Here is a 17154-nt window from a genome sequence, read left to right on the forward strand (position 1 = left end):
AAGAATGGATTTACTGAGGGGAACGGACCGAGCTTACATAATCCTCACCAGAACGCTCACTTGAATTGCCAAACACGGCGTCAAGAACGCGCCGCCCCGCCAAATATTTATATTCACATTATCATTTCGTACCTCACCCTCGCTGCCTGCGCGAATGGAATACGCCAAAGATAGACTACAACCAGCGGAAAAAGACCAAAGACGACAAGGGGAATAACATTACTTTCAATAAGCAAACATGTCTACGCGCAACAACCATACGATGAACATGACAACCTCGCAAGGAGCTGCGCGGCCTTCAATGGCGACCAGTTCAGGCGGAGCCGTCAAGGCCCGACAGCTTGTGAGACCCCATCCCGCTAATGCCCCATTTCTGAACGGAACACAAACAAAACATGAGATGTATATGAAAATCTAAAAAGCAGGGCACTAATTTCAGTGGGAAACTCACAAAAACAGGCGCAACTTCACGCTCAACTAGCGCAATTGTCGAACAACCTTTCAGATACGGAGAATCTACTACGTATGACAAGCGTGCAGGCAGAAGCAATGCGTGGACTAGGAAGTTGGCATGCCGGAATGTGAGTTTTCCCTTAATTAGATGTCTATTCCCTTTTTTTCGTCTCTCTCTTTTGAATACGACATTTCTGCAACAACTTATTGAATGGGCGGCTTTCATATACTACGATGTACATGATGCTGATTAATTCCACAGGTTTATGGCGGCGAGCAAACTCGGCGAGGAGGCTGTCCGGGATCAGGGACAGGGGGATTCCAGGTCGACTTGAATCTTGGACTCCCAGTCGCAGCAGGACTAGATCTGTCTAAGCTGATCAACAAAGACGTCTGACTACCATCTGCTCCGGGAAATAATCATCGGGGCTGCTGGATCGTCGCGAGATGCATGATCTGAGAACTCTGACCGATGTGCCGGCATGATAACTGCGAGGAGCCCCCTTCGCCATATTATATCCAGATCCCAAATCAATATGGCGAGCTTCGGCGCAAGGTATTGCCCATCACATTTCATTAGTTGGGTCGGGAATTCCAGCCAGCAGCCTCGCCGGCACCGAGTTGGTCGGCCCTACGAATAGCTTGGATCTCCACGACGGGGAAGCTATTGTAAGGAGCCCGCGGCATGGCAACAAGTCAAGTGGCCAGGTGGTACCAGAGACACGGGGGCACTCGGGATTGAGATGTGCATAGACATGGAGTATGAAGATGGATAGAGGAAATACAAGCAGCTTCAGCTGGTCGTCATCTCTGTATCGTGGGTTTCGTTGACCTTGAGCTTCTCGTTGTCCTTGCTGTCCTTAGTCCGGAACGGCCTCCGTTTTTGTCTCGGAGCCGCAACAGGAAACCTCTTTTCTCTTTGGCATGTTTTGCATTTGACGACCAGGACGTCAGCCCATGGTTTGCTTCCGTCTTTACTCCTGTTCTCCACAAAAGAAGTACAGGAATCGCCCTCGACCAGTAGGGTATCGCAGAACTTGCATAGTTTGCGCTTGATGGACGGATCCATGCGGATCTGAGTCTTGAGCCCAACCTGACGTAGATCCGTGACAAAACGACGAGAAATGCCTCGTAGGTTTTCAGGACTGGGAGTTTGCTCAGGTGCTGTGTCACCTGATTTTGATGTCTCCGTTGGCTCGGCGACCTCTGCGGCTTGGTGAGTGGGGACCGGTGTGGCGTTTGGAAATCTCGGGGTGACCATGAGCGTCGCTGCTTGGTAGAGAAATGACACACGCGAGTAGGCGGGACGGTTCTGTACGCCATTGCCTTTGTCTTTTTGCTTTTTGGCCATGTTCCCCTCCCGAATTACCTTCCAGTTAGACTGATAACTTGTTGGTATATGCCAGGTTTTGTCTGGGGTGTTTGCCGAATGAAGTTTGGTTTGATATAATAACAAAATGTGATACGCAAGCTGCACTGCCAATGCTTCTGTGATGTTTTTTTATTTATTTCGGGATTGATTGATTCGTGCAGTGCAGTCACAGTGTTTTCGCCCTGGCTCCAAGCATGCAGGGCCAAGCCATGCTTGCCATTCCACTTGACTCAAGTCAGCTTGCACCGATCGGGACTAGCGCAGTTGTCAGCCTCTCTCCACTGACACTGTTACTGATCTGGCATGAGGCGGTGCACTTGTCAGACTGTGCAGTTGTCGCTGTCACCTTCCAGAGGCAATCTCAATCAGCCCGGTCATTTCTTGCCGAGTTTTCCTTCTTGGTTGCAGCGACCAAGCTCTTTTCCCATCCAAATCTTCGCCATTGTTCATTCAAAACCACGGCCTTTACGACCGGGACCGCGTTTAATCGCGAACGACCGGAATATTCACTTTAATCGCCTATCGAGGCCCGCCCTTTCTTTCTTTCTTTACGTGCAGCTCACAGCGATCCATAATCGGCCCCTTTACAGCCGACCTCGATTTGCTTACTTTTCATCCTCGACACCCATCTCCAACCAAACCAGATCACCGCCGCCAAAATGTCTGCCGAAGAAGATCTCATCGACTACTCCGATGAGGAGCTCAACACCAACGAGACCGCCGCCCCGGCCGCGGACTCGAACGGAAAGAAGGGCGAGCTCGCTGCCGGCGGAAACGTCGACAAGAAGGGCAGTTATGTCGGCATCCACTCGACCGGCTTCCGCGACTTCCTGCTGAAGCCGGAGCTCCTCCGCGCGATCGGTGACTGCGGTTTCGAGCACCCCTCGGAGGGTTAGTTCCCCGAAACAAAAACACGTTTTAATCTCCCAGCTCTATCCATCCCCTCCAGACCATTTTCTCTTCGGTCCGGGTCCGTCCATCTCGCGCAAGCAATTCAAGTATCTACAAGGCACAAAAGGCAAACAAAAACCACACATGTCGCACATTTAGGCGCGCAACAATGGGGAAGGGCAAATCAGTTGTTGGTGGTGGCGCATCATTGTTCACGAGAGTACGATGTCATCGTCAAATCGGACTTGATCTCTGTCGCATGTTCGGCGACTGAAAACATGACGGTCTTTATTTGGCAGCAGCCTCGAAAGAGCGTTTGCAGCGAATGTTGGTTGACTGCGATTTTTATCGCGGATGACAGCTTCGCCAGCTGGAGTGTGGGAAGGTCCCGCTAAAGTCTGGAGAAAGGCTTAGAGGCCCCATCTGATTTAGATGGACTCAACATCCTATGCGGATGTCAGGGAGGAGCACATGCTTGCATTGTGTGTCGCACTTTATGATACTGTGTTTCTCCCAAGTCGGCGAGTGATTGACTTTGGTCAACATCACGAGCTGTCAAGCCTTTGGCCTCTCTTTCAAAAGGGATTCGACTTTTAGTTTCTGTTTTTTTGGGTATCGCGCTGATATCGATTGCTTGCCTTGCCTCTGCTGCGACGATGGACGGACCTTTTCGACCCAGCCCAACCGTCCAACCCAAACGTACCTTTCAAGACGCGATTATCTAACATCGATCGACCGCACAGTCCAACAGACATGTATTCCTCAAGCCATGTTGGGAGGAGATATCATCTGCCAAGCCAAGTCCGGTCTCGGAAAGACGGCCGTTTTCGTTCTCACCACCCTCCAGCAGGTCGAGCCTGTGGCTGGGGAGTGCTCCGTCCTCGTCATGTGCCACACTCGTGAATTGGCTTTCCAGATTCGTAACGAGTACAACCGTTTCTCCAAGTACATGCCTGACATCAAGACTGGAGTGTTCTTTGGCGGTACCCCAATCCAGAAGGATGCTGAGTTGCTGAAGAACAAGGAGACGCACCCTCACATCATTGTCGGAACACCAGGACGACTTAACGCGCTTGTCCGTGACAAGTTCCTGCGCCTTAGCAGCGTGCGCATCTTTGTCCTCGATGAGTGTGACAAGATGCTCGATCAGATTGGTAGGTGCTGTCGGCCTCGGATTGGATCCAGTTTAAAACATTCCCACGCTCTTCCGTCGTACTAACTGTACTGTAGACATGCGCCGTGACGTGCAGGAGATCTTCCGTGCTACGCCCCAGCAGAAGCAGGTTATGATGTTCTCTGCCACTCTCTCGGATGAGATCAAGCCGATTTGCAAGAAGTTCATGCAGAACCCGACAGAGCACTACGTCGACGAGGACACCAAGTTGACGCTGCACGGTCTGCAGCAATACTTTGTTGCTCTTGAGGAGAAGGAGAAGAACAGGAAGCTCAACGAGCTTCTGGATGATTTGCAATTCAACCAAGTCATCATCTTCGTCAAGAGCACCCTGCGTGCCACCGAGCTTGACAAGCTTCTTCGCGAGTGCAACTTCCCTTCGATTGCTGTACACTCTGGTGTCAGCCAGGAAGAGCGGTATGTTTTATTTGCAGATCACGCTATCCATCTTGCCCAATGCCTGTTGGCGACTGACAGAACTGTGTAGTATCCGCCGGTACAAGGAGTTCAAGGAATTCAACAAGCGTATCTGCGTAGCCACCGACGTGTTCGGCCGTGGTATCGATATCGAGCGTATCAACCTGGCCATCAACTACGATATGCCTGCTGACGCTGACTCATACCTTCATCGTGTCGGTCGTGCTGGTCGTTTCGGTACCAAGGGTCTCGCCGTCTCTTTTGTGACCAACGACCAAGACAAGGAGGTCCTGACTGCTATCGAGAAGCGCTTTGAAGTTCCCATTCCGTAAGTTTCTCATCGAATCCTGTGAACGCTTGGATGCGTGTATAACATACTAATGTGTGTCGTCTCTAGTGAGTTTCCCAAGGACGGTATTGACGCAAGCACCTACATGGCTTCGTAAAGGATACACGCGATTTTTAGTCTCTTTGATGGGTGGGTGTTTAGGGACGAAATGTTGGTTTTCCCCTGGCGAGGATTTCTCTCGTCGCTCAGACTTGGGTGCATGATTTTTTTTCCTATCGGGTTGGAAGTCTTTCGTCGCAAAATTTGAACTTAGCCGCGGTGCACGAAAAGTTCTTTCTTCACAAAACTGTAATGGGTTCGGGGCTCGCATTTCTCTCTATTTTCCTCGAGACCCATTTGCTGAGACTGTAAAAGATTTCGCGGTATTAGTGGTTGGTACTACTAGTCACCAATACGATGGTTCTGGTATTTTACAGGCAGTTCTAGCCGTCTATCTGCCGAGCATAAGCTCCGAAAATGGAGCTAACCATCCCCACCTGGGCATTGTCGACCCATTGAACGGTGTGTGATTCTATTAATGCAGTTGAAAATGTGGTGATTTCCGTTTATACACCAGCTACCGGTCCGGTGGCTTGGTACTTGCTACTCAGGCCAGCTCGTGCCTTTCGGTTGCAACAGCTTACCTGTGGCTTCGACGATGCTCGAGTACAGACTATCATATTTCTCTTACCAATTTCTTATGATGAATAAGGGGATACTCTGGGTAGGTCCCTGGTAAGCAAAAGCCACTGCCACACCTCAAGCTGCGTCACTTTTTTTTTTCTTCTTTCTCTGCTTGGTTCTTTAGACGCATGACATCAGTGATTACCCTGGAATTACCAGCGGCGTCAGATCCCTTTCACTCTTTTGCTTCCTTTGTGCGACGAATGAATTGTGGCGCAAAGGTAGCCGAAGAAATGCCAGGCTCAACGGAGAGTCTCGACCGGGCCTGGGCCTCTAGGCTTTCAATCTCAATAAATTGATTGGCTTTCTATCTTGCTTTTATGGGATATGATCTTCCTCGTTCCGTGATTGCCCATGGGGGTGGATGCTATCACCCTGTTGGGCTTTTGACGTATGTACGTTTTTTGGACGATTAGGGGTATCAAATGACGTCATGACGTCACCGCCCCGAACAACCAACCCCCTTAGCTTTAAGGTGACCTGAGGGATTGAGTGAGCTTCGCCATGTAAAGGAGGGGGGGGGCCAAAACCCCCAAAACATCGTCATGACTACCTAAACAAACGGAAACATTTCCCGAAGATGAGATGGGTTGGTACCGTACAGGAGCTGAACGCTGTAAAGATGACCTCACCTCCTGTCGGGGAATTGCCGAGCCCACCTATAGGATCTGTTTTAAACCGTTTTACTTGGGCCCAGAAATTGTGTCTGCATGCCGTCTCGTACCACAAAGGAGGGATGACTACACGTCGAAGCTTTTCCTTTGTCGATCAGCAATGGGGGAAACGATTATCACTTTGGGAGAGCAGGTTTATGTTGATTTGTGTACCAGGGGTGGATAAGGATAGATGCGTTCATGAAAGTCATGGGAGCAGCAAATGACATGATTCCATTGGGAAGGGCAGCAGGCAGGTGAGGCAGGTAGGGGGTTGGCTTGTGTGACTTGCTCCCTTTTTTTCGTTTGTCGTCCTTCTGTTATTTAATAACGGCCGTGGCATCCCATTGCTTAACATTTTGATCATCTGTTCTGATCATCATTCAAACAAAATCTTAACCACACACGCTCATAAATCCTCACAGCTCAGGAGCTACTTAATCCTTAAGCAAATACAATCAATCATAAACATAGCAGAACCCCCTATACGCAAAACAACAACAAAAAGCTGCCAAAATGGGTGCAGTAATGTCAAGCATCGGCAACTGCCTTCGTGGCATTGTCAACGCCATCGGCTCCATGATCCAAGCCATCATTTCGGGCATCGTCAGCATCTTCAACGTCCTCATCAACTGCATCACCTGTGGTATGTTTTATTCCCCATTTCTGGCCCGTTGTCTCCAATGTATTTCTACAAAAAGAATTGCAAACGCTGACACAGATACCTTCCTTCCAGGTTACGCAAGGCGCAGCGGTGGCGGTCGTCGCCGAACCAGGACCCATAGGACAACTCGCGTATAATAGGACCCATCTGCCGCAGAAGGAGTAGAGGCAGGTGGGTGATTCTACAAACCCAAGGAGTTGGAGCATAGGGAGTTGGCTGCGATGTGTGTTGGCGTTGGACTTTTGTAATACTACGACTACGATTACCCCCTTTTTGTTTTCTTTATTCGCTGCATTTACTCGCAAACACGTCACAACGCAGCATGCAAGCACGACATTACGATTTGCAAGAAGGTAGTTGAACAGATACCCATTTCGTCTTTGAACTGCTTTAGTGCCTCTTGTGTTGTTCTATGTTCCACTTTTCGAGCCATGTGATGTGTGTGCACTATACGAAGCTTGAATTAGTTCTAGTTCTAGACCTAGTTGTTTGATTGGCAGTCCTAGTCGTCGTCAACATCTTCTATCACATCCTTGTTAAAGAACCCATAAACCTGTCGAGAGACCTCTTTGCCAGCCACGACCTCCAGCTCTGGGAGTGGCATATTTGCTATATCCCTCAGATTATCAACCTGGGCCGTGATCGCCTTAATGTTCTTGGGCGTGATCCCCGGCACGATGCCAAGCATCTCCTGCGGCTCCGTATTAAACGGTTGGTCATCGCCAACCCCCGTAGAGCCGTCCAACCCCGCTCTGACGGCTGCTATGGGATCTGGCTCGGGCTCCTGTGCTTTGAGCCGCTCGAATATCTCGGCGGTCTCATAGGGCGATGAGGACCAAATGATGCGTAACTTGGGAAACGCCAGCGTGAGGAGCACAAGACGAGATTGTAGATCCGATGGCTGAGCTGAGGGCCGGATGCTGTTCAGAGTACCCGACAAGTCCGCAAATGGCTCAAGCGTGAAAGACTTGTTCTGGTCAAACTCAATAAGTAACATCGGGTTTTTGTAGTGCTGGAACATGGATTCACACTGCCCAAACAACCGGCCGTCCTTGAAAGACGAGATCAAGTCAGAGATGGACTTTCTCTCGATGCAGATATTTGGCGACAAGATGTAGTCGCCGACCGTCAACATGCACGGCACGACTACCAAAGACCGACCATGGATGAGTGACGGCAGAGACGAACGAAACTCTCGCACATCAACCACAACGCGTGGCGGTTCCGCAGTTGCCTTGGTCGTCATTCTCCCACCGCCTGCAATGCGCGTGTTGACTGTCCGGAGAAATGCCTCCTGGGGGTCGTCTGGAGCACCGTGCGGGTCTGTAGTGATGGTAATGGCCATTGATGCGCGCTCCTTCAGGAGCTTGGTGAATGAGTCCTTCTCGCGACGGATCGTCGACAGGTACCGTTGCTCTTCTACGGAGCCACCGTAATACATAAAGTAGACACGCACGTTGCGGTCATTGTGTGAGCTCCGATAAACCTCGACGCGTCGGATAAAGGACGCATCGGGCTCATACATGACGACGTAACGGGGCTTGACTTCCTCGAGTACATGCTCGTCCTGGTCACCATCGTAGGCGTGAACTACCACGAGATCTTGCATCTCGTAAAGCTCGTAGTAATCGTCCATGTTCTCCAGAGCGTCGGGTACGGCCATGACGTCGACCTTTTGTTCCGCCTGCTCCTCTTCCTCGCCGTTCAGCTGGACCGATGCCATGAGCTCCGCCACTTCACCTGGCTTCTCAAAGTATTGGTTTATGCTGCCATTGTCAGCCCTGGCGCCACCAACATTCACTGACCCGCCACCGCGAACTCTGCGTCGCTTGTTTGGGGGTGCACGGCCGGAACCCCTCGAGTCTGTGGCGTTGGATAAGGCCCTTTGGTTTTCGGCAAAGAGGGTGGCGTTGACTTGCGCAAACTCTCGCTTCCACTTCAGATAGTTGCGCAGCTTCCGACGCATAAGATAAGCTGCCGATGGTTCCTCATCATCTTCCCCCTTTATGGCTGCCGACTTGTCGAGCTTACGCTCGCTCCGTGGTTTTACGTACATGAACTGAAGGAAATCACGGAGCTGCCGACAAGTGTTGGTATCAGAGCACATGATTAGGATTGTTCCGTTGGAATCACCTCGCGATGTAGGCTCGAAGTACGTGTCGCGCTCGATCTCAGTCAGAACATCGGCTAATACAGACCATTTTGGCTGCTCTTCCAGTACTGGTTGTAGAGAGTCAAGAGAAGCGTTTGTACCTATTTCCGTCCCCGAAGTGACAGACCTAGTGTTGCTGGCGGCATAAACTCTCTTCTTCGCCGTTTCGAATATGGTCTGCGCAGCATCTAGGAACAACCAAGGTGACTGTGTCTGTCTGGTTGAGCCTGGTGGCGGCTTATGGGCGGCGTGGATGGTATCTAGCAGCTGCAAAAACGAGACAGCGTCTAATGATACAACTGAGTGCAGCATCCCACGCAATACAGTAAGATCCCCAACAATTTGCTTCGTCTTCCAGCTGACCCGGTGCCAATTCGGGTTGAGCTGGCGCCGGATGCTGACGTCAAAGTTCTGCGTGAGAGCGCTGTCGAGGTTCCAGTCCTCCATATCAAGGAGCTGACCCGAGTTGCCCTTCTTAAGCTCGTGGATACTAACCTCCACACACTCCATAATGGCCGTCTGGATGGTGTTCATGGCTTCCGTCATTTGAACTTCAAGTTCAACCACCTCGGCCGTCTTCTTTCCCTCTAGGGACTTGGCGACAGATATGTGAAACCGCGGCCAGAGGGACGCCTTGCGCAGGAACATGTTGCGCATCATGGTGGCCAACGGAGCAAAGCCATAGGTGAACGCTTCGGGATTGTCCGAGAGGGCCTTGAGAAAACCAACTTTGTTCTTCTGGCGGTAGATACGCAAGATGAAGGCCTCAAGCGAAGTTGCCACAACCTTGTCGGCATGTAGCAACACTATACCGGTGATGGAGACCGGATCCAACAGGCCTGTGAGCAGGTCGACGACTAAGATGCGAGATGTGACGCTAAAGATGCCGCCCCCGGCATACAGCCGCTCACGCTGGCCTACATTGGTGAAGTCAGTGTTGACGACGGTCAGGCCGCGCGCCAGGGGACTCGCACTTATGGCGGCATGCTCAGCAAGCGCCTCTCCGATCCAGCCAATCTCGCGCTCGTCGGCGTTGACCACAAGGACCAGGTTGTTGCCAGCCGCATCATATGAGTGCAGCAAATTGGTAACGAGCCTCATGAGCCCCAGGCCTCGGGCAATAATGATGAGTTGATCATCGGCGCGGAGCTCCTGGAACACGCTCTGTTGGTATTCCAGCGGGAGGGAAAGCTTCACCGGCGGAGGTTGAGCCGGAGCCTTGGCGGCGGACATGGTGAGGTTGCGGAGCAGTCCGGATGACACCGGCGGCTAGTCGTTTATCATCTAGGGTGGCACATTGTTTTCACCGTGTTATAGTCTTGGGTGCTGGGGTTTCTGCTCTGAGGCCATGAGGCAGCAAAGGAGCTGGTTACGTCCGATACCTCCGATTGAGGGTCAGGGTTGTTTTGGCACAGAATGCGTGGTAGATCTGAGCCGGGAGAGGGGAAAAAAAACAAAAAAAAACACACACACACACACAGGGATTTTCCCAAAAATAATTTAACACCAGAGTTCCAAGAACTACGCAGCAAAGCCGCCCCAAAAAGGATTGGCACAAGGGATGTGCTCGTCCTAACACCGTCGAATGTACAAACTCAGGCTGGAGGTGCAGAGTACGTCAGTTGTTGCGTGTGCCTTCAGGCGGCATGAAGCGAGACAGCCTAGGAGACCAGACCACCTAGACATGGAACAGCCAATTAGACTGAGGTTGACCGTAGAAAGTTCGCGGTCGAACACTGTTTCGCAACTGGTGGCTGCCTCCCTCACCGTGTGATCCACTTTTATCTCTCAAATCAGTGTACCCCACCATGCTAAGACGAGGAAGCCCAATCCAGAATGCACAAAGACGACGTCATCACTGATCACCGACTGACTGTCTGCTTTACGACTGTAGCTTGTTTGCCCAGTGAGTGACGATGCTAAAGTGCACATGATTGAGTATGGGGCGTAACTTGAGCTGGAAGGATGTGAGTAAACGGCAGGAGGATTTTGTCTTAAAAAGTCGGAGCAACGCCTCGTATACAATACTCCGTACATATTTCATCTCTTGACATCCATCCCAAACAAAATCCACCAAGACACCATACCAACACACACAACTACCCCTATCTTGCAACAATAACTAAACCTCCAAAAACACATCCACATCACTTCAATATGGACTCTAGCAAAAACCAGGACCAAAAGACCCAAGTGGTCCCTAACCCCGACCAGGTTCGTGCAAACATACTTCCAGTGAAGAAACATACAAACCATTGCTCATCTTTACATGATAGACCGACGGCTAACATGTGGCCGACTTGCTTCTCAGGGTAACCAGGGCTCCGTGACGGACAAGATCAAGGCCGCCTTCCAGCCCCACTCGGCAAACCCAGGACCGGCCATTCCGCAAGACTTCAAGGCCACCGAGGAGGGTACCAAGGAGGAGCGCCGGGCCAAGGCTCAAGAACTGAACAAGTAAATAGACAGGGTGTAATTAAAACAGAAGTCGGATAACGCATGGATGACATCGCACGTGTTGGCAGGCGGTCGTTGAGGGTTGTGGCCAAAGATCGGCGAGGACTGCACACCGCAACTTATCAGTTAATTAATCAACAATCCTGTTAAACACACCATTGTTCTCCCAGTAATTTTGACTGTCGGTTGGCAGATTGAATATTATCATTGTGGCGGGTAGGGGAGGGGGGGGGGGGGGGTGTTGAAATCCGAGTCTCAATGGAACCTTCCAGCTGAGGAGGCCATTCCCCACCGTCCAATGAAGCAGTCTGCGTAAACTGAGCGCGTCGGACCTAGAGTATTTTACGTAGCGGGCGCAAGAAGGGTTCGGACCATTTAATATATAGTGAAATTTGGCATATATCTATCTGTTCCCTGACAAGTAGTTGCTAAAATAAGATATCTGAGACGTGCGTATTTCAAAAAGATTGTGCGATTTCAGCAGAAAACCCCATACTGAATTTCAACGTCTAGGTCATTTCGGCAACCTCCTCGACCTAAATCCAACGGTTCTTTGGGGTGGGCCGTCCGTTTGGTGACAACCCACCCCCAACTGCCTGAACAGTCGCTGGGCTGGCTGACGAGTCTTGCTCTGCAAGCGACGAGAGTGAAACGTTTGCGTGTGTTATCCACGTAATTTTTTTAAGAAAATAAACAAGCTTTGCTGGGTGGTAATTATGTTTCTGCCTTGAAAGTCAGCTCATCAAACTGGAAATAGGGGTAATTAGGCAAGTTCCAGGTATTGTAGTGTAATAAACACGCCTGTAGCTGTGCTTGCTTCCACTGGGTCTGAAAATGGTCCGTGTCCCCAGTCTTGTGCTTTTTTAGTTATTCGTCAGCCATGGTCCCTGACTTGCCCAATTCAACCCACCGCACCCCGCCAGCGAACCCACCCAGGCATCGGTACCATACTACCATACCGTATCATACCCAGCCCAGCCCAACCCAATCCAGTCCGACAAAATCCCCAACCGAAGCTGTTCATTTGCTCACTCAGCTTGAATATTGAGAGGGGAAAAGATTGGAGGGAAAGTCGGGTCTACATATATCTGATCTGATCGGAAATCAGGCCTCACACACTACAACAACCCGCCACATACCTTACCTACCTTAGATTACACTACGTATATCTTACCTAGCAAGCCAACTTTAATAGGCAAGGTAGCCTTCCGAGCTGATCTGACCGGCGGGAAAAATAAGCGCCGCCAACACATACGCACACAGACACACGCATACATATCCGCCCAGTCACTCGCTCACTGCACTGCAACGATTCGCTCCGACGCACGCGCACACGCTTGATCTTTTCTCTAGGTTTCGCCCGACCTTTCCAATCGCAACCAACCAGCCACAAGATTGCCCGCTACAGACCTTCGAACCACCGCGCCCAGGCAGGCAGGCGTAGAGGGGAGAATGGCACGTTGGGAAACCAAATAGAGCTCGCAAAGAACACGACACCGACACCGACACTCTCGCTCTTCCCGACCGCATCCCCAAACAGAAAAATCTATCGAAACAAGCAGGCAGGTACGCACGTGCCGACTGCGACCACGACGACTACTGCAGGATGCCGTCCATCCTGACGGAACAGGACAAGGAGACGGTCAAACGCTTCGTTCCCAAGCACACGAACAAGATACAGGCCGTTGCTGTCGCCAAACTTTATGTTGCATACCCGAACAGGTCAAAATGGACAGATACGGGACTGCAAGGAGCCGCTGTGCTCTGCAACGACTTGGTCGGGCATACGTACTGGGTGAAGCTCGTTGATATCTCGGTAAGCTAGCTAGCTTCTGGCTTGGAGACCTCGATTTCTGGGGGTGACAATGGTTATGCTGAATGGGCATTTTGTTTCTGTGCTGACGGCTCTGACAAACTACAGCCAGGTGGAAGGGGCGTTATCTGGGATCAGGAAATCTACGACACATGGAGTTACAACCAGGACCGTGTCTTTTTCCACACTTTCGAGCTCGAGGAATGCCTTGCTGGACTCAGTTTCGCCGACGAGAAAGAGGCAAAACAGTTCAAGAAGAAGATGGACGAGCGAGAGAGGAATGCCAGCAAATTGACCAGAGTTGCGCCTTTCAGCCTTGCCGTCGGAGCATCAGCGGCGCCAGGTTCAACAGGAGGCGCTCAGAAACACCACGGCATCTTGGGTGGTCTGTTTGGCCATCGGCACTCGTCGGCACATACTCCCCCCGATTCGCCCCAAGCTGCACTTCCCCCTCCTCCGTCAAATGGACATCAGCCAAAGCTATCTTCGGGCAGCATCAATGGCATGAACGGCCGCAAGCCCAAGTCCGAGTTCGCCATACTGGACGCGTTTGACCCGCTATGGAGGGAGCACTTTGGTGACGATCTGAAGGACAAGGGCCTGACTGATGACTTCATCCTGGACAACCAGGAGTTCATTGTCGACTTCCTTAGGCAGGAGCAACAATCCGCGCGCAAGGAAAGCCCGCCAGCCCGTCAGCAAGCCCATGCTCATCCGCCGCCACCGCCACCCCCATCAAACGACCGATCGAACAGCTTACGCGCCCCTCCGCCTCCACCCCCGGCACCTCCGGTATCATCAAACACCCCACCAGCGCCGCCTCCGCCGCGAAGAGGAGCTGCACCACCAGCTCCGCCAGCTCCGAGACGAGGTGCTGCCAAGGCTGAGGCGCCCATGGCACCACCCTCTCCGCCTCGTCCGCGCTTCGCCGCCCCGCCACCGCTCCCCGACGCGGGAAAGTATGCTCACACGGCTCCTCCGCCGAGGCAGGCACCAGCGGCCGGGCCTCCTCCACCGCCCAGGCCTCCAAAGACACCTGTCGACGACAAGGAAGATTCATCCAATCACAGATTTGGCGTACCGCCGCCTTTCCAACGGAGCGTTCCTCCACCCCCGGCACCTCCCAGCCGAGGGCCTGTTCCACCACCTCCTCCATCAAGAGAGCCAGTACACCATGTACCTCCTGTGTCCGCAATGCCGCCCCCACTCCCTTCAAAAGTTCCTGCGGCGCCAACGGCCCCGCCTTTGCCGCCTCCCAGCACACGGCCTCCGCCTGTGTTGCCGGTCAGAGCCCCTGCTGCTCCGCAGCCGCCACCTTTGCCTTCATCCCAAGCCCCACTGGCACCACCCCCTTTGCCTGCCTCGAGCGCACCCCCGGCGCCTCCCCCGGCTCCTCCATTGCCTCCGCCATCCAGTGCTGCGGCTCCTCCACCAGCACCCCCACCACCACCGCCTCCAGGTGGCCTGGCTGGCGCCCCACCAGCACCTCCGCCCCCTCCGCCTCCCGGTGGAATGGCTGGCGCCCCGCCGGCACCTCCGCCACCCCCTCCGAACAGAGATTCTGGATACGCATCAGGCGTGCCTGCCGCAGCTGCGGACCCTGGGCGTGCCGGATTGCTAGCCGGTATTCAAAAAGCCGGCGGTGTTGGGTCGCTTAAGAAAGTGGACAGGTCACAGATACGCGACCGCAGTGCCGCACAGGTTGGTGGGGGCAGCGATACTGGCCCGCATGGTAGTGGGTTGCCTCCTGCAGGCGCTGGTGCTGGTGGTGGTGGCATGGCTGATGCGTTGGCTGCGGCACTGCAGAAACGCAAGGAGAAGGTCAGCAGAAGCGGTAAGTTTTGAACGAAATCTCTCCCTGAACCTATCACGTGAAGCTCAAATACTAACTTAAAAAATAGATGACGAAGCTTCAGATGATGATTGGTAGAAACATAGAAAGGGATCGCACATTGCAATGCTGGGCGTGTTATGAGTATCGGAAACAAAAGTGCTTCACTAGAATGGCCGATGGTATCTTGGCCGCTTCAGGGAATTGATTCCCACCTTACACATTGTTTCAGGTGCCTCTGTCATAAAATAGGCAATATCAACCGCTATAGAATGGAACAAAGAAGCAAAGCGAGGCGCGAGCCGCGTTGTCACGGTGTGAAGCGATGGTTGTACAATCCCCAACAAATAAAAGTTAAAATGGGATATGAAACGAACATTGATAATCAATGTTACGGGGTATCTGTTTGTGCTACTTTATCAATACTCCTACATCCAGAGTAGGCCGACTGACCTGGATTGGTGGAGCAAATCTTGTTTATTCGGAACTGTGCGCGCGTGATCTTTTGCTTCAAGTGTGATTAATTATATGAGGTGGTAAAGAATTTAGTATTACACGTGGGCCCACCCATTCTCGGCAAGCACCTGCATTTCGTTAATCAGACAGAAAAGGCCCGTTTCGTCTTCCCCATCGCCCGCCACGTCGTTCCTCATACCGTCGTCTCCCGACGACCTCCACTGCTGGACCAACCTCCTGACCTTCCACTCCTTGACCGCCGGGGTGGCGGTCATCCTCCTCAGCCGATTCCTCCACAGGCCGGCCCAAATATCCCACCAGGACAGCCAGGCGTGGCCATCGGAAGGGTGAACGGCGTCGTAGGCGTCGCCGCTGTAGCCGACACGGACGTTGGGGTTGAGCCACACTCCGCGCGTGGCGGACAGTGGGTTGTCGGCGTGGATCAGGCAGCACTCGGACCCCTCGAGGTGCCGCAGCGCCAGGCTGTCCGGTATGCCGCGGAAGAGGAGCGGCGACTCCCTGGCTGTGAAGACGCTGGCGGGCATCGCGACTTTGGTTGTGGAGGGAAGGAACTGGGAGTTAGTAGGGCGTCTTTTTGGTATTGATAGTTGAAATTTATGGTAAAAGGGGGTTGTGCTCACCGATGCCGTTCCAACAGCTCTTGACGGGAACCGGAATACTCATCTTCAGGGCCTGTCGGGACTTTGAAGAGCGAAAAAAGGCCCAGGTGTGCGTGGCGTGTTCATGCCCCTCAATGTCCCTGAGTGCAAAGGTGTCGTAGTACTCGGGCGGTTTTGCAAAGTCGATGGAGCAGGCGGCGGCGTAGTGACCCTCCTTTGTCAATAATAGAGCTAGCACGTCGTCGACGGAGAAGACGACGTCATTTAGAAACAGCACCCTGTCAAACGCAAGCGTTTCGTTCCGACCTTTGCCCCAGTCATTGGCCTCGGCCATCTCCCGCAGCCGAGCGATAGATTTGTTGCGCAGGCGAGCGAGGTAAGGTATGCGCCGCAGCTCGCGCCTTCCTCGCGGCGTCTCAATCCAGCCTGGCGTCCCCCCGGGCGGCACGTTCTCGACCTCCTGCTTGTGAGTCCTGCTGTCGAGGACGATATCCCGTGCGACGCCAAGACTGCTGAGCTGGGCGTCAAGCTCGCGCAGGGCCGCGGCGGACCCATCCCAGCTGCCACCCTCGTGGACGGCCACGAAGACGTTTTCGGGGCCCAGGGCGCGCACCAGGTCCAGCAGGGCGGCATTCCAGTGGCTGCGCAGGATCTTCTCATTGTTCCAGTGCAGGCTGGCGATGTAGATGCGCGGCCGGCGCTTCAGGCTCAGGGACTGCTGCAGCGAGCTGATCGAGTCCTCCCACCGGCGCTCCCTGACAGCCCGCACGTTTCTCTCGTGATCCTCTTTGGACTCGAGCTCCGAGGGGGAGTCGGGAAGTGGAGGGCCCGTCGTCATCAGGACGCCCTGCTGCAGGCTGCGGCTGATATAGTGCACCTCGACGACGCTCCACACCAGGAAGATGAAGGCAAGGGCGCGAACGATCCGCCGCCCCCTCAGTTGGCGTGAGAGAGAGCGCATGGCAGTTTTTGAAAAGATGAACAAAGAAAGCAGGGGAACTTTTGAAGCGCTTTTCGTTGCCTATAGCACGGTTCTGTGGTGTGGATTTGAAGCCATCAAGACTTGTGGAGTCGCATACGTGTTGGTGTATCAATGAACGCAATAACCTAAATAGGTAAGGTACGTTGGTCGTAGCTTTGACCTTTTAGCTGTTGAAAAAAAAAAAAAAAAAAAAAAAAAAAAACACAA

General features: G+C 52.7%; 8 protein-coding genes across 8 annotated transcripts; 5 read left to right on the forward strand and 3 right to left on the reverse strand.

Annotated features, from left to right (window-relative positions):
* The first annotated feature begins 7 nt into the window (after positions 1 to 7).
* On the forward strand, positions 8 to 1378 carry MGG_15008 (uncharacterized protein). Its single transcript, XM_003720885.1, has 3 exons — positions 8 to 343; positions 460 to 581; positions 716 to 1378. The coding sequence occupies exons 1-3, from the start codon at positions 239 to 241 to the stop codon at positions 786 to 788; spliced, it is 300 nt and encodes a 99-aa protein (XP_003720933.1). The 5' UTR covers positions 8 to 238; the 3' UTR covers positions 789 to 1378.
* MGG_02807 (RNAse P Rpr2/Rpp21 subunit domain-containing protein) lies at positions 1247 to 1804 on the reverse strand (the record flags this gene model as incomplete). Its single annotated transcript, XM_003720886.1, has 1 exon — positions 1247 to 1804. The coding sequence occupies one exon, from the start codon at positions 1802 to 1804 to the stop codon at positions 1247 to 1249; it is 558 nt and encodes a 185-aa protein (XP_003720934.1).
* Positions 1805 to 2163: 359 nt separating this feature from the next.
* On the forward strand, positions 2164 to 5194 carry MGG_02806 (ATP-dependent RNA helicase SUB2). The gene is made up of 5 exons (XM_003720887.1): positions 2164 to 2716; positions 3460 to 3870; positions 3947 to 4307; positions 4378 to 4635; positions 4705 to 5194. The coding sequence occupies exons 1-5, from the start codon at positions 2485 to 2487 to the stop codon at positions 4751 to 4753; spliced, it is 1311 nt and encodes a 436-aa protein (XP_003720935.1). The 5' UTR covers positions 2164 to 2484; the 3' UTR covers positions 4754 to 5194.
* A 1158-nt stretch (positions 5195 to 6352) lies between these two features.
* On the forward strand, positions 6353 to 7117 carry MGG_02805 (uncharacterized protein). The gene is made up of 2 exons (XM_003720888.1): positions 6353 to 6618; positions 6709 to 7117. Exons 1-2 carry the CDS (start codon positions 6489 to 6491, stop codon positions 6771 to 6773), a joined length of 195 nt encoding a protein of 64 aa, XP_003720936.1. The 5' UTR covers positions 6353 to 6488; the 3' UTR covers positions 6774 to 7117.
* Positions 7118 to 7138: 21 nt separating this feature from the next.
* MGG_02804 (DNA repair protein rad16) lies at positions 7139 to 10021 on the reverse strand (the record flags this gene model as incomplete). Its single annotated transcript, XM_003720889.1, has 1 exon — positions 7139 to 10021. One exon carries the CDS (start codon positions 10019 to 10021, stop codon positions 7139 to 7141), a length of 2883 nt encoding a protein of 960 aa, XP_003720937.1.
* Positions 10022 to 10746: 725 nt separating this feature from the next.
* MGG_02803 (uncharacterized protein) lies at positions 10747 to 11430 on the forward strand. The gene is made up of 2 exons (XM_003720890.1): positions 10747 to 11002; positions 11100 to 11430. Exons 1-2 carry the CDS (start codon positions 10946 to 10948, stop codon positions 11247 to 11249), a joined length of 207 nt encoding a protein of 68 aa, XP_003720938.1. The 5' UTR covers positions 10747 to 10945; the 3' UTR covers positions 11250 to 11430.
* A 1421-nt stretch (positions 11431 to 12851) lies between these two features.
* MGG_02802 (uncharacterized protein) lies at positions 12852 to 14716 on the forward strand (the record flags this gene model as incomplete). The annotated part of the gene is made up of 4 exons (XM_003720891.1): positions 12852 to 13061; positions 13167 to 13850; positions 13873 to 14017; positions 14049 to 14716. The coding sequence occupies 4 exons, from the start codon at positions 12852 to 12854 to the stop codon at positions 14714 to 14716; spliced, it is 1707 nt and encodes a 568-aa protein (XP_003720939.1).
* Positions 14717 to 15372: 656 nt separating this feature from the next.
* Positions 15373 to 17141, reverse strand: MGG_02801 (uncharacterized protein). The gene is made up of 2 exons (XM_003720892.1): positions 15987 to 17141; positions 15373 to 15895 (listed from the first exon to the last, which is right to left on the reverse strand). The coding sequence occupies exons 1-2, from the start codon at positions 16924 to 16926 to the stop codon at positions 15441 to 15443; spliced, it is 1395 nt and encodes a 464-aa protein (XP_003720940.1). The 5' UTR covers positions 16927 to 17141; the 3' UTR covers positions 15373 to 15440.
* Between the last annotated feature and the right edge of the window lie 13 nt (positions 17142 to 17154).

Source organism: Pyricularia oryzae, chromosome 7 (genome assembly GCF_000002495.2).
Source record: "Pyricularia oryzae 70-15 chromosome 7, whole genome shotgun sequence".
Lineage (NCBI taxonomy): Eukaryota > Fungi > Ascomycota > Sordariomycetes > Magnaporthales > Pyriculariaceae > Pyricularia > Pyricularia oryzae.

What these genes read in the sequence shown, in the direction of transcription:
- MGG_15008 (XM_003720885.1), top strand. Translation starts at nt 239, where the DNA reads ATGTCTACGCGCAACAACCATACGATGAACATGACAACCTCGCAAGGA. An exon ending in CCGTCAAGGCCCGACAGCTT is followed by an intron (nt 344 to 459) that starts GTGAGACCCCAT and finishes TCACAAAAACAG; the next exon opens with GCGCAACTTCACGCTCAACT. An exon ending in GGAAGTTGGCATGCCGGAAT is followed by an intron (nt 582 to 715) that starts GTGAGTTTTCCC and finishes TTAATTCCACAG; the next exon opens with GTTTATGGCGGCGAGCAAAC.
- MGG_02806 (XM_003720887.1), top strand. Translation starts at nt 2,485, where the DNA reads ATGTCTGCCGAAGAAGATCTCATCGACTACTCCGATGAGGAGCTCAAC. An exon ending in GGTGTCAGCCAGGAAGAGCG is followed by an intron (nt 4,308 to 4,377) that starts GTATGTTTTATT and finishes AGAACTGTGTAG; the next exon opens with TATCCGCCGGTACAAGGAGT. An exon ending in CGCTTTGAAGTTCCCATTCC is followed by an intron (nt 4,636 to 4,704) that starts GTAAGTTTCTCA and finishes TGTCGTCTCTAG; the next exon opens with TGAGTTTCCCAAGGACGGTA.
- MGG_02805 (XM_003720888.1), top strand. Translation starts at nt 6,489, where the DNA reads ATGGGTGCAGTAATGTCAAGCATCGGCAACTGCCTTCGTGGCATTGTC. An exon ending in CATCAACTGCATCACCTGTG is followed by an intron (nt 6,619 to 6,708) that starts GTATGTTTTATT and finishes CCTTCCTTCCAG; the next exon opens with GTTACGCAAGGCGCAGCGGT.
- MGG_02803 (XM_003720890.1), top strand. Translation starts at nt 10,946, where the DNA reads ATGGACTCTAGCAAAAACCAGGACCAAAAGACCCAAGTGGTCCCTAAC. An exon ending in TGGTCCCTAACCCCGACCAG is followed by an intron (nt 11,003 to 11,099) that starts GTTCGTGCAAAC and finishes CTTGCTTCTCAG; the next exon opens with GGTAACCAGGGCTCCGTGAC.
- MGG_02801 (XM_003720892.1), bottom strand. Translation starts at nt 16,926, where the DNA reads ATGCGCTCTCTCTCACGCCAACTGAGGGGGCGGCGGATCGTTCGCGCC. An exon ending in GAGCTGTTGGAACGGCATCG is followed by an intron (nt 15,896 to 15,986) that starts GTGAGCACAACC and finishes CCACAACCAAAG; the next exon opens with TCGCGATGCCCGCCAGCGTC.